General features: G+C 50.5%; 1 protein-coding gene across 1 annotated transcript in view; it reads right to left on the minus strand.

Annotated features, from left to right (window-relative positions):
- The window catches only part of LOC119956167 (wings apart-like protein homolog), a 175,216-nt gene that overhangs the window by 21,958 nt on the left and 140,268 nt on the right, over positions 1-12,990 (minus strand). The window contains exon 14 of the mRNA XM_038783092.1: positions 4,521-4,636. Coding sequence (XP_038639020.1) covers positions 4,521-4,636 — 116 coding nt within the window. The remainder of the gene's footprint in view (positions 1-4,520; positions 4,637-12,990) is intronic.

The following is a 12,990-nucleotide window of genomic DNA, read 5'->3' on the forward strand; positions in this document are numbered from 1 at the left end:
TTCAGTGGACCTGTGCTTCACTAGCTGGGTCAGCATTCATTACCCATCCCCAATTTCCCTCAAGGTGCCAGTGAGCTGCCTTCTTGAACTGCTGCAGTCCACGTGGCATAGCTACTCCCAGTGCTGTGAGGGACGTCCTTCCACCGAACGAGAGTGAAGAAACAGCGATACGGTTCCAAGTCAGGATGGCGTGTTACTATGAGGGAAACTTGCGGGTGGTGGGGTTCCCATCCATCTGGTGTCCCTGTCCTTCGAGGTGCCAGTGGCCATAGGTTTGAAGGTGCTGCCTAAGGAGCCTTGAGCTCTTGCAGTGCACCTGTAGATGGTGCACATGGCTGCCATGTTTATTGGTGGTGAAGGAAGTGAATATTTGTGGATGGGGTACTAATCAAGCGCGCTGCTTTGTCCTGGATGGTGTTGTTTGAGATGCAAGTTATGTTCCAGCACACTCCTCACTTGATGTGGAGATGCCGGCGTTGGACTGGGGTGAGCACAGTAAGAAGTCTTGCAACACCAGGTTAAAGTCCAACAGGTTTGTTTCAAACACTAGCTTTTGGAGCACTGCTCCTTCCTCAGCCAACTGGTGTTGTAAGACTTCTTACTGTACTTTTCACTTGTGCCGTGTAAATTTCTGACAGGCTTTGGGGAGGACCTTTGTTAGGCCTCACTTGGAATATTGCGCACAATTCTGGTCGCCACACTACCAGAAGGATGTGGAGGCTTTGGAGAGGGTACAGAAGCGGTTTACCAGGATGTTGCCTGGTCTGGCAGACATTGGCTATGAGGAGAGATTAGATAAACTTGGTATGTTCTCACTGGAACGACAGAGGTTGAGAGGTGACCTGAAAGAGGTCTACAAGATTGAGTAGCATGAACAGAGTGGATAGTTAGATGCTCTTTCCGAGGGTAGGAGAGTCAAATACCAGGGGACATAGGTTTAAAGTGCTTGGGGAAAAGTTTAGAACAGATGTGCGAGGCAAGTTTTTTTCTTGTACACAGAGGGTGGTAAATATATGGAACGTGCTGCCTGGGGAGGCGGTGGGAGCAGGCATAATAGTGGCATTTAAGGGACATCTAGACAAATATATGAATAGGGTGGGAATGGAAGGATACGGACTCCATAAGTGCAGACAGTTTTACTTTAGGCAGGTACCATGGTCGGCGCAGGTGTGGAGGGCCGAAGGGCCTGTTCCTGTGCTGTACTGTTCTTTGAGTCAGGTAGTGAGTTACTTGCCACATGATTCCCAGTCTCTGACCTGCTCTTGGACATGGAGTGCTTCAGTGTCTAAGGAGTTGCCAATGACGCTGAACATTGTACAATCAATGTGCAATCAGTGAACATCCCCACTTCTGACCTTATGATGAAAGGAAGATCTGATGAAGCAACTGAAGATGGTTGGGCCGAGGACACTATCCTGAGGAACTCCTCTCATGATGTCTCGAATTTGAGATGATTAACGTCCAACAACCAGAACTATCTTCCTTTGTGCCAGGTATGACTCCAACCAGCGAAGAGATTGCCCCCTGATGCCCATTGAATCTACTGTGCTAGGGGGCCACACTGTCAAATGCAGATTTGATATTGAGAGCACTAACTCCAGCTTCACCTCTGGAGTTCAGCTCTTTTGTCCATCTTTGAACCAAGGTCGTAATGAGGTCAGGGGCTGAGTTCTGGCAGAACCCAAACTGAGCATCAGTGACTAGGTTGTTGCTGAGTAAGTGCTGCTTGATTGCACTGATGATTGAGAGGAGACTGAAGGGTTGGTAATAGGCCAGTTTAATTTTGTCCTGTTTTGCCCAGGATATACCTGGGCATGTTTTCCACATTGTGCAGATGCCAGTGTTGTAGCAGTACTGGAAAGGCTTGGCGAGGGGGCGCTGAAAGTTCTGGAGCATCAGTCTTCAGTATTATTGGCATATAGGCATTTTGTCAGGGCACACAGCCTTTGCAGTATCCAGTGGCTTTAGCTCTACAAGGGATGTGGGCAGTGGGTACTACAGGGCTGGACAGAAGCTGGCTAGATGCAGGAAGGATGTTTTCCCTAGTTCAGGAATCTAGAACCAGGGGACAGTCTCAGGATACAGTGTAGGCTGTTTTGGACTGAGATGACGAAAGATATTTTCATTCAAAGGGTAGTAAACCTGTGGAATTCTCTACCACAATAGACTGCGGAGGACAAGTCATTGAATATGTTCAAGAAAGAGATATTTTATTTTTAGATTTTAACGGCACAAGCAGAATTGGGAGAAAGTGGGAATATGGCGCGAGACAGGATCAGTCATGATCTTATTGAATGTTAGAGCAGGCTCGAAGAGCCATGATCATATTGAATGGTGAAGCAAGCTCGAAGAGCCAAGTTGCTTACTCGTGCTCCCAGTTCCTGTTTTCTTGATATCACATGGAATAAATCTAATTGGTTAAGACTGGTATCTTTGATGTTGGGGATCTCTGGATGAGGCAGAGGATCATTTACTTGGCACTTCTGGTTGAAGATTATAGCAAATGCTTCAGACTGCACTAGTTTGGTGATGGCACCCCCACAATGGGGTTAGGGAAGGAATCTAAGGTAACCCAGTGATGTTGAAGGAACAGTATTATAATAAGGACCCGCAGGGTGGTGCTCCAATTCAGGGTACAGTGAACTGCCAACATAGCATGACCCAAATGCTGAAACTGTGGACTGACGATTGTTCCTGTGCAAGGTCTGAAACATGCTGTATATTCCCAAAAGTATCGTGAAAAAGCTAGCAGTGGTGCAAGGTGGAAAGTTGTAGCTAATGCAGCTGCGGTCTCTCTGGTCTGAGTGAAAATCTGATGAGGTTTAGGGTCTTGGTTATTGGATTCTGACCTGTTGCAGGTTTACAGATTGTCATGTGTTGGGAGTTGGAAGGAACTGCTGAATGGGACACAGACAACACATCAGGCAGTGACAATAGTGCTCCAAACACACTCTTTTCATTAGCATGGCTCCAGGTCAGTGTGAGATGCACTTTTTAGGTTTCTGGAGCTGAGCCTCCAGATACACACGAGCAGTGTCCACCTTTGCTGTCTACCTATCAGATGCATCAATTCACACAATACCATGGAGATAATCAACAAACATTTGTTACTTGTCCAGTGACCAGGTTTGCCTCAGGTTTTGTTCCTGCTGGCCAAGCAAAACATTTCCTTTAGACTAAACAGATTCCGACGTCTGCATCAGGCAGGTTGATAATGGATAGAAAAAGTCTCCCAAATGCAACGCAAGATTAGATGTGGTTGGGTCTCATGAAACCTTATGTTAAGGAGCCTGTCCCCCCCCTCATTTTCCTCTCTCTGCCTGCACTTCCTTCAGGGAATAAGCTGCACTACACTCCTTCCTTGAACAAGCCCACCTCCCAAATTCTCACAGAGCACCTCCTCTCTGCCCTTAAGCTAAGCCATGCAATGACTTGGATCTTAATGAAAGAGATTTCAACGGTTGAAGATTATTCTAAATAACAAAATCAGGGCAGCATAAATAAGTCAGCATAAATCTTCAACGCTTTAAGTTCCTGGGGGGGTCACCATCACCTGTCTGTCCTGGTCCACTCACATTGATGCAACAGTCAAGAAAGCCCAACAACGTCGCTACTTCCTTCGGAAGTTAAAGAAATTCGGCACGTCTGCATCAACCCTCACAAACGTCTACAGATTTGCCATAGAGAGCATTCTATCCGGCTGCATCACAGCCTGGTATGGCAACTGCTCTGCCCAAGATCGCAAGAAAGTGCAGAGTGTGGTGAACTCAGCCCAACGCATCACACAAGCTTACCACCCTCGCATTGATTCTGTATATACCTCCCGCTGCCTCAGGAAGGCAGACAGCTTTTTCAGAGACCGCTCACACTCAGGCTTTGCCTCTTCCAGACCCTTCCGTTGGACAGAAGACCCGCACATCCAGACATAGGAACTGCTTCTTCCCCACAGCTACTGACTTCTCGGACTACTCTGTTCCCTGTAAGAACACTATTCACGACACCCTATGCTGCTCCTGCTCATGTATATGCTTTGTTTGGCCCCTTGTTCCGCACTGTAACCAATCACGGTTTGTCAATATTCTTTGTTGATTATTCTTTTTGTGCTCTGTGTACATTCCCTTGGCTGCAGAAAAATATTTTTCGCTGTACTTTGGTACATGTGACAATAAATCGATGAACAGAGACATTTACTATATTGCATCTACACAAGATAGCTGACAGATCAAATTAAAACAAATATTGCCATTAACCAAGAAAAAATGAAGTCTGATCTGCTGTACTGTAGGCAGTCCTAATTCACAGTATGAGTAATGCTGGCCTTTACAGGGTGTAGGGCTACGGTAAGTAGAGCAGGAGCCAATTATTAATGAGGCCAAGTTAATTTCAATTACACAGAGAGAAGCAGCTAGAGTAAAGAACAGTCTTGGCTTGTAATTAAAATACCTTGTTTCTACTGTTGACACCCAGGCAGTGTTGAAAAGTGGTGGTGGCATTCATTACAGTGATTACATATTTCTTACCAGCACTCGGATGTCAAATCTCTGTTCCTGAGGTATGTATTGTGGTACCTGAAGCACGCAGTTCATGGTGGTGCTAATCAGGTCATCCTGCTCACCAGTCTTTGTGCTGCCCCATTCTAAAGAGAAAGAGGACATAAAATGGACTTCAACAACATAGAATATGAAAAATATTTGCAGGAGGTACTGAGTTTACCCCACAGCAAAGATCACAAGGGATCAATGGCAGCCACCAATAATTTTGAAATTATTTCTTATAGTTGCCTTCCGAATTGATAAATATCACTCAATCCATCTAACTCACTGCAATGCTTGGATACTGACCTTCCAACCATTCACCCTCAGCCAGCACCAACCAGATTTGACTTTTAGGTAAAAGTACAAGAGTGTCACCAAAAATAACTCATTAAATAATGTAAGGATCCTTTCTGTTGATTCTCTTATTTCCCCTTTCTTTATTTTTGCTGTTAGAACTTTTATCCATGGATGCTTAATGGACATGTATCTTTAAGTTCAGCAGGGGGGGGGGAGGAATTCAAAAGCTGCAAAAGAGAACACGGTGCTGGCTTTGGACAGCAGAATTCTGATCTATTGACACTGAAGAGATCGGTGAGACTCTACTCGATTAGTTTGCTGGTGGCCAATGAATTGGCCAAAAGGACATATTCTGCCCAGTATCAGGTGGCGATTTGGTCCTGCTGAGTGGGATGATCATCGAACAGCCAGGGTAAGGACAGCTGGAATCCTGGAAGCTCAAGAGGAAAGAAGTTTCTCTCTCTCTCCCTCGTGTTCTGTGTTTATCTGTCTTGTGCGGTGTGACTGCGAGAGCGTGAGCGAGTGTGACCGCGAGTGCGACCATGAGTGCGAGTGTGACCACGAGTGTTCGAGTGAGCGTGCGGAGTGCGAGTGCGAGAGAGCGAGCAAGAGAGCGAGCAAGAGAGCGAGCGTGCATGCAAGAGAGCGAGCGTGCATGCAAGAGAGCGAGCGTGCATGCAAGAGAGCGAGCGTGCATGCAAGAGAGCGAGCGTGCAAGAGAGCGAGCGTGCAAGAGAGCGAGCGTGCAAGAGAGCGAGCGTGCAAGAGAGCGAGCGTGCAAGAGAGCGAGCGTGCAAGAGCGAGCGTGCAAGAGAGCGAGCGTGCAAGAGAGCGAGCGTGCAAGAGAGCGAGCGTGCAAGAGAGCGAGCGTGCAAGAGAACGAGCGTGCAAGAGAGCGAGCGTGCAAGAGAGCGAGCGTGCAAGAGAGCGAGCGTGCAAGAGAGCGAGCGTGCAAGAGAGCGAGCGTGCAAGAGAGCGAGCGTGCAAGAGAGCGAGCGTGCAAGAGAGCGAGCGTGCAAGAGAGCGAGCGTGCAAGAGAGCGAGCGTGCAAGAGAGCGAGCGTGCAAGAGAGCGAGCGTGCAAGCATCGAGCACGAGTGAGCAAGTGAGCACAAGTGAGCAAGCACGCACGAGTGAGCAAGCACGCACGAGTGAGCAAGCGCGCGTGAGTGAGCGTGAGCGAGCGTGCGCGGGAGGGTGGGGCAAGTTTAAGTGGAGGGGGTTAGGAATTGGATAATAATCAACCAGTTGTATTTGCTGCTCATTTAATTATAATAATAACCTTAATTAATGTCACAAGTAGGCTTACATTATGAATGGTTACTGTGAAAATCCCCCAGTTGCCACATTCCGGCGCCTGTTCGGGTACACGGAGGGAGAATTCAGAATGTCCAATTCACCTAACAAGCACATCTTTTGGGACTTCTGGGAAGAAACCGGAGCACCCAGCGGAATCCCACGCAGACACGGGGAGAGCGTGCAGACTCCACACAGACAGTGACCCAAGCCAGGAATCAAACTCAGGACTCGGGCGCTGTGAGGCAGCAGTGCTAACCACCGTGCTGCCCCAGTTATTGCCATTAGTTATTATTATTGCTATAGTTACTGCACCAATAAACTTAATTTGTGTTCACATTTACAAACCTGGTAACTTCAGGTGTTTCTAAGGATGATTTCATTTCAAATGTGTTGCCCCTCCGGGGCAAGTGGGGCTGGAATTGACTGTGCACTAGTCCAGGGGGGTCATAACAATAATCTGTAAACAGTCTCTGCTGTTGTGCAATATAGCAGAAGCAAATAAACAAACCTGCTGCCCAATTATTTGGTGAAAATAGAGGTTTAATATTTGCAGTATTTTTACACTTTCAAACTGCAGCATATTCAAAGCACATCCCCTCATTGTTTACACAGAGAATTAATTGTGTTTTGGTGTGAAGGTTTTTGGATGCAGTCTCCATTGTCAAATGGCTGGGGCTGTGGGTCCTGCTATGCATCAATTTGACACCACTCACGTTGTGGATTCTATCCCTATTGGACAGTGTTATGTATCAGAGTAACACTGATGGCTGGGGCAATGTCATGTGGTACACAATGACATCAGAGTATTTTGCAGGCTTTTGTGGAGTTCACCGTTGTACCATTCACACAATTAGCTGCTGAGGAGCCTCACGGACAGTGGAAGCAGCAGCTTGATCACCTGGCCTTGTAGTCCAGGGAACAGAAAGTTAATGAAAATAGTGTGCATGGGAGCATGATGCTTCCTCAAATCAGGCATTAGGGGCTGCTGCTGCAAGTGAAAGAAAATAATACAGATCAAAAGCCTAAAATTGAAGGAATGTTGCAAAAGGTGAGGCAGATCACAAAGGACTTCAATTGGTTCAACAATTAAGCCACATTCATCTTTTGTTATTGACCAGTTCTTAAGTATAAAAGAGGGAAAATAAAATAACTGCTGCACTACCTTTCTGGAGTAAAGTGATTAAAATGCCCACAAATCTTAACAGGGTCAAAATGCAAGACAGAGAGGGGGGGGGGGGGGGGGGGGGGGGGGGGGAACGAAGGCGTGGGAGCAAAAGAGAGACATGGAGGGAGAGAGGCAGAGGGAGAGTGTGAGAGAGAGGCAGAGGGAGAATGTGAGAGAGAGGCAGAGCCAGAGTGTGAGAGAGGCAGAGCCAGAGTGTTAGAGAGAGGCAGAGGGAGTGTGAGAGAGGGGCAGAGGGAGAGTGTGAGAGAGAGGCAGAGCCAGAGTGTGAGAGAGAGGCAGAGCCAGAGTGTGAGAGAGAGGCAGAGCCAGAGTGTGAGAGAGAGGCAGAGCCAGAGTGTGAGAGAGAGGCAGAGCCAGAGTGTGAGAGAGAGGCAGAGCCAGAGTGTGAGAGAGAGGCAGAGCCAGAGTGTGAGAGAGAGGCATAGGGAGAGTGTGAGAGAGAGGCAGAGGGAGAGTGTTAGAGAGAGGCAGAGGGAGAGTGTTAGAGAGAGGCAGAGGGAGTGTCAGAGAGAGGCAGCGGGAGAGTGTTAGAGAGAGGCAGAGGGAGAGTGTGAGAGAGAGGCAGAGGGAGAGTGTGAGAGAGAGTGTGAGAGAGAGGCAGAGGGAGAGTGTGAGAGAGAGGCAGAGGGAGAGTGTGAGAGAGAGGCAGAGGGAGAGTGTGAGAGAGGCAGAGGGAGAGTGTGAGAGAGAGGCAGAGGGAGAGTGAGAGAGAGAGGCAGAGGGAGAGTGAGAGAGAGAGGCAGAGGGAGAGTGTGAGAGAGAGGCAGAGGGAGAGTGTTAGAGAGAGTCAGAGGGAGAGTATGAGAGAGAGGCAGAGGGAGAGTGTTAGACAGGCATAGGGAGAGTGTTAGAGAGAGGCAGAGGGAGAGTATGAGGGAGAGGCAGAGGGAGAGGCAGAGGGAGTGTTAGAGAGAGGGAGAGTGTTAGAGAGAGGGAGAGTGTTAGAGAGAGGGAGAGTGTTAGAGAGAGGGAGAGTGTTAGAGAGAGGGAGAGTGTTAGAGAGAGGGAGAGTGTTAGAGAGAGGGAGAGTGTTAGAGAGAGGGAGAGTGTGAGGGAGAGTGTTAGAGACTGTCAAGGAACAATTTAAAATAGAACTTTGAAATCAGAAGAGGGTAATCTTGGAATGAATAGGAATCTAGGCAGAGTAAAACTGAGCTAAAGATTGGCAGGGAAAAGTAACTCCACACTGGGTGATCTTGAAGGGGATGTTTCAGGTCCAGGCTAATGGATAATAAGGGAGATAGAGATTGTGATGGAACAAAAAGTGACGATAAATGTCAGGCGAGTTCTCCAAATGAGAACCAGGCCAAATACAATGGGTTGGGGGGGGGGGGGGGGGGGGGGGGGGGGGGGTGTGAAGCGGATAATAAGACTGACGAGAAAGTGAGAATAGAATGTCAGTTAACATAAAACCGAACCAGTTAAATCTTTGCATTAATCTTATTAACTAGAGTGAAGCTCAGTTGTATTAATGCATTCACTGGAAGTGATATCATAAGTTTTGGCGCTGAGAACAGAGAGAAGAACAGCCATCCAAGAGATAACACACTGTAAATAAAACTCCATTGTTTTAAACTTCCATGCTCCCTAGTATCATGCCTCCAAAACACAATAGAACCCAAAAACCTTCTACTGGTATGTAAATCGTAGGCAATTAGTAAGAGATGGGGCAGGTCCAATGAGGGACAAAGAGTAATGTACGTTACAGACACAGGGCAAGTCGAGAATATTTAACGAGTACTTTGTGTCAGTATTTACTAAGTAAGAGGAATCCGCCAAAATATTGGAAGGGGAAATAGTACAGGTAATAGACGTGATGAAAACTAATAGGCAGGATGCACTGGAAAGACTGACAATGCTGAGAGTGAATAAGCCACCTGGTCCGGATGGCTTATAGCCCAGGTTGTGAATGGAAGCGGGTGGGAAGATAGTAGAAGGGCTTGTCATAATCTCCCAATTTTCTCTTGATATGGGGAAGGGTGTCCGAGAATTGAAGAGTGGCAATGTTAAATCCTTATTCAAGAAATGCCGCGATTTCCGGTTGCGGCTATGCGGAGCTAAGCCGCACGTTCGGCAGCTCCCACTTTAATAGGACTTGTGGACTCTTTTAAGGGCCCCAAACGGCGCTGATTCGACGATTCCCGGTGGATAAAGGGGTCTGGAGCAAAACCCCCCGGGATTTAAGGTGCGGACTCGAAGTGGGGCGAGGAGAAAAACGGCAGCAGCTCCCCTGGAAAAGCAGGGGAAGGTGGACAAAATGGCGGCCGGTGGAGTCCCTGAGGAGTGGAGGCAGTAGGCTGAGGAGCAGCAGGCGGCCCTTCTGCGCTATTTCACAGAGCTGAAAGGGGAGTTGTTGGAATCCCTGAAGGTGACGACGAGTAAGCTGCTGGAGACCCAGACAACCCAGGGTGCAACGATACTTGAGTTGCAGCAGCAGGCCTCTGAGCGCGAGGTGGTGGTTTCGGCCCTCGTGGGGGAAGGTGGAGATACACGAGGCGCTTCATAAAAAGTGGCAAGATCGGTTCGAGGAGATGGAGCTTCGGTCACGGAGGAAGAACCTGCGGATCCTGGGCCTCGAGGAGGGGCTGGAGGAGTCGGAGTTTTTCTATTTCTGTGTCATTGTTTATGCTGTAGCGGGTTATTCTGTTTGTTTCTGTTTTTTCTCTCGCTTTCGGACAATGTGGGTTATGGTTTTGTGTTCTAAGGGGGGTTTGTGGCTGATCTGCGTCTTTGTTTGTACGGAGTTGGTGGTTGGGTTGGGACTGCGGTTTGGGAGCTGCGTTGGTGGGGTGGGGCAGTGTGAAAGCGCGGGCTTTTCTCTGGTTTCCCGCGCTGCGGGACGAGGGCGTGGAGCTGGTGGCGAGGGGCGTGGCTATTAGACCGGGTTTCCCGTGCTGAAGCGGTGCCAAGGAGCTGATGCAGGGGAGGAGGGGGGACTTCATATCGGGAGGACCTCATATCGGGAGGGGTCAGAGTTAGAGCGGGAGCTAGCCTTGGGGGGGGGGGGGGGGGGGATACCGGGTTGCTGCTGGATTGGCCAGGGAGGAGTTGGTGCGGGTCGGGGTGAGGTTCTATCGCCGTGGGAAACGGGCCGAATGGGTGCTGGCCAGGGGCGAGCAGTCGATGGCTAGTCGACGGGGGAGGGGGGCGGGGTGCCCCCTGATCCGGCTGATTACGTGGAACGTGAGGGGGTTGAATGGGCCGGTTAAGCGGGCCCGGGTGTTTTCGCATCTGAAGGGGCTGAAGGCAGACGTGGCCATGCTCCAGGAGACTCACGTGAAGGTGGCGGACCAGGTCCGTCTGAGGAAGGGGTGGGTGGGGCAGGTTTTCCACTCAGGGCTCGACTCGAAGAACCGTCGGTGGCGATCCTGGTGGGGAAGAGGGTGGCGCTTGAGGCGTCTGAGGTTGTGGCTGATAGTGGCGTCAGATATGTGATGGTGAGCGGTAAGCTGCAGGGGGAGAGGGTGGTGTTGGTTAATGTGTACGCCCCAAATTGGGATGATGATGGTTTCATGAGGCGTATGTTGGGCCGCATTCCTGGCCTGGAGGTGGGGGGCTTGAACATGGGTGGGGGGGGGGGGGGGACATCAATACGGTGCTGGATCCCCTATAGGACAGGCAGGAGGCTGGCGGCGGCCAAGGTGTTGAGGGGGTTTATGGACCAGATGGGAGGAGTGGATCCCTGGAGGTTCGGGAGGCCGAGGGCTCGGGAGTACTCTTTTTTCTCCCATGTGCACAGGGTTTATTCCCGCATTGATTTCTTTGTTTTGAGTAGGGGACTGGTCCCGAGGGTGGAGGAGGCCGAGTATTCAGCTATTGCGATTTCGGACCATGCTCTGCATTGGGTGGATCTGGAGATGGGGGAGGTGAGATCCAGCGCCCGCTTTGGCGTCTGGACGTGGGGTTGTTGGCTGATGAGGTGTGTAGGAGGGTTTGGGGATGTAGTGAGAGGTACCTCGAGGTCAATGATACTGGGGAGGTCCAGGTGGGGATGGTGTGGGAGGCTCTGAAGGCAGTGATTAGGGGGAAGCTGATCTCCATCCGAGCCCATAGGGAGAGAGGGGAGAGGAGGGAGAGACTGGTGGAGGAGCTGTTGAGTGTGGATAGGAGGTACGCAGAGGCCCCGGAGGAGGGGTTGCTGGGGGAGCGCGTAGCTTGCAGGCCAAGTTTGATTTATTGACCACCAGAAAGGCGGAGACAAAGTGGAGGAAGGCACAGGGAGCGGTCTATGAGTATGGAGAGAAGGAGAGAAGGCGAGCAGGATGCTGGCGCACCAGCTTCGTAAGCGGAACGCGGCTAGGGAGATTGGTGGAGTGAAGGATAGAGATGGGAATGTGGTGCGGCAGGGGGCAGAGGTCAATGAGTTCTTTAGGGACTTCCATAGGGAACTGTACCGGTCGGAGCCGCCGGCGGTGGGAGGGGGAATGGAGAGTTTTTTGGACAGGCTCCGATTTCCAAGGGTGCAGGAGGAGCAGGTGGAGGGACTGGGGGCGCCGATCGAGTTGGAGGAGTTGGTCAGTGGGATTGGCCACATGCAGTCGGGGAAGGCGCCGGGACCGGATGGGTTCTCGGTTGAATTTTATAAGAAATATGCGGACCTGCTGTGTCCCCTGTTGGTTAGGACCTTCAACGAGGCATGGGAGGGGGGTGTTCTGCCCCCGACGATGTCTCGAGCGCTAATCTCCCTGATCCTGAAGCGTGATAAGGACCCCTTGCAGTGCGGATCATACAGGCCGATTTCACTGCTGAATGTAGACGCCAAGTTGCTGGCGAAGATCTTGGCCACTAGAATAGAGGACTGGGTGCCGGGGGTGGTACATAAAGATCAGACGGGTTTTGTGAAGGGGAGGCAGCTGAACACCAACGTGCGAAGGCTGCTAAATGTGATAATGATGCCGGCAGCAGAAGGAGGCGGAGATTGTGGTGGCATTGGATGCGGAGAAGGCCTTTGACAGGGTTGAGTGGGGGTACTTGTGGGAGGTGTTGGAGAGGTTCGGGTTTGGGGTGGGGTTTATTAAATGGGTGAGGTTGCTGTACGAGGCCCCGATGGCGAGTGCAGCGACAAATGGGAGGAGGTCCGAGTACTTCAGGCTCCACCGTGGGACGAGGAAGGGGTACTCCCTGTCCCCCTTGCTTTTTGCGCTGGCAATTGAGCCTCTTGCCTTGGCTCTCAGGGAGTCGAGGTGGTGGAGGGGTTTGGCGCGGGGGGGAGGGGGGGGGGGGGGGGGGGGGAAGAGGAGCACCGAGTGTCGCTGTATGTGGATGACTTGCTGTTGTATGTAGCAGACCCGGTGGGGGGAATGCAGGAGGTGATGGAGATTCTTGCTGAGTTCAGGAGTTTCACGGGATATAAATTGAACCTGGGCAAGAGTGAGCTGTTTGTCGTACACCCGGGAAATCAGGAGGGGGGGAATTGGTAGGCTCCCGCTAAAGAGGGGAGTGAGGAGTTTTAGGTACCTGGGGGTTCAGGTGGCTAGGAGCTGGGGGACTCTGCACAAGCTCAATTTTACTAGGTTGGTGGAGCAGATGGAGGAGGAATCTAAAAGGTGGGACATGCTGCCGTTGTCGTTGGCGGGTAGAGTACAGTCCGTTAAAATGACGGTGCTCCCGAGGTTTTTGTTTCAGTGCCTCCCCATTTTCGTTCCGAGGGCCTTTTTTAGGAGGGTGAACAGCA

The sequence above is a fragment of the Scyliorhinus canicula genome, chromosome 22 (genome assembly GCF_902713615.1).
Source record: "Scyliorhinus canicula chromosome 22, sScyCan1.1, whole genome shotgun sequence".
NCBI classification, from domain to species: Eukaryota; Metazoa; Chordata; class Chondrichthyes; order Carcharhiniformes; family Scyliorhinidae; genus Scyliorhinus; species Scyliorhinus canicula.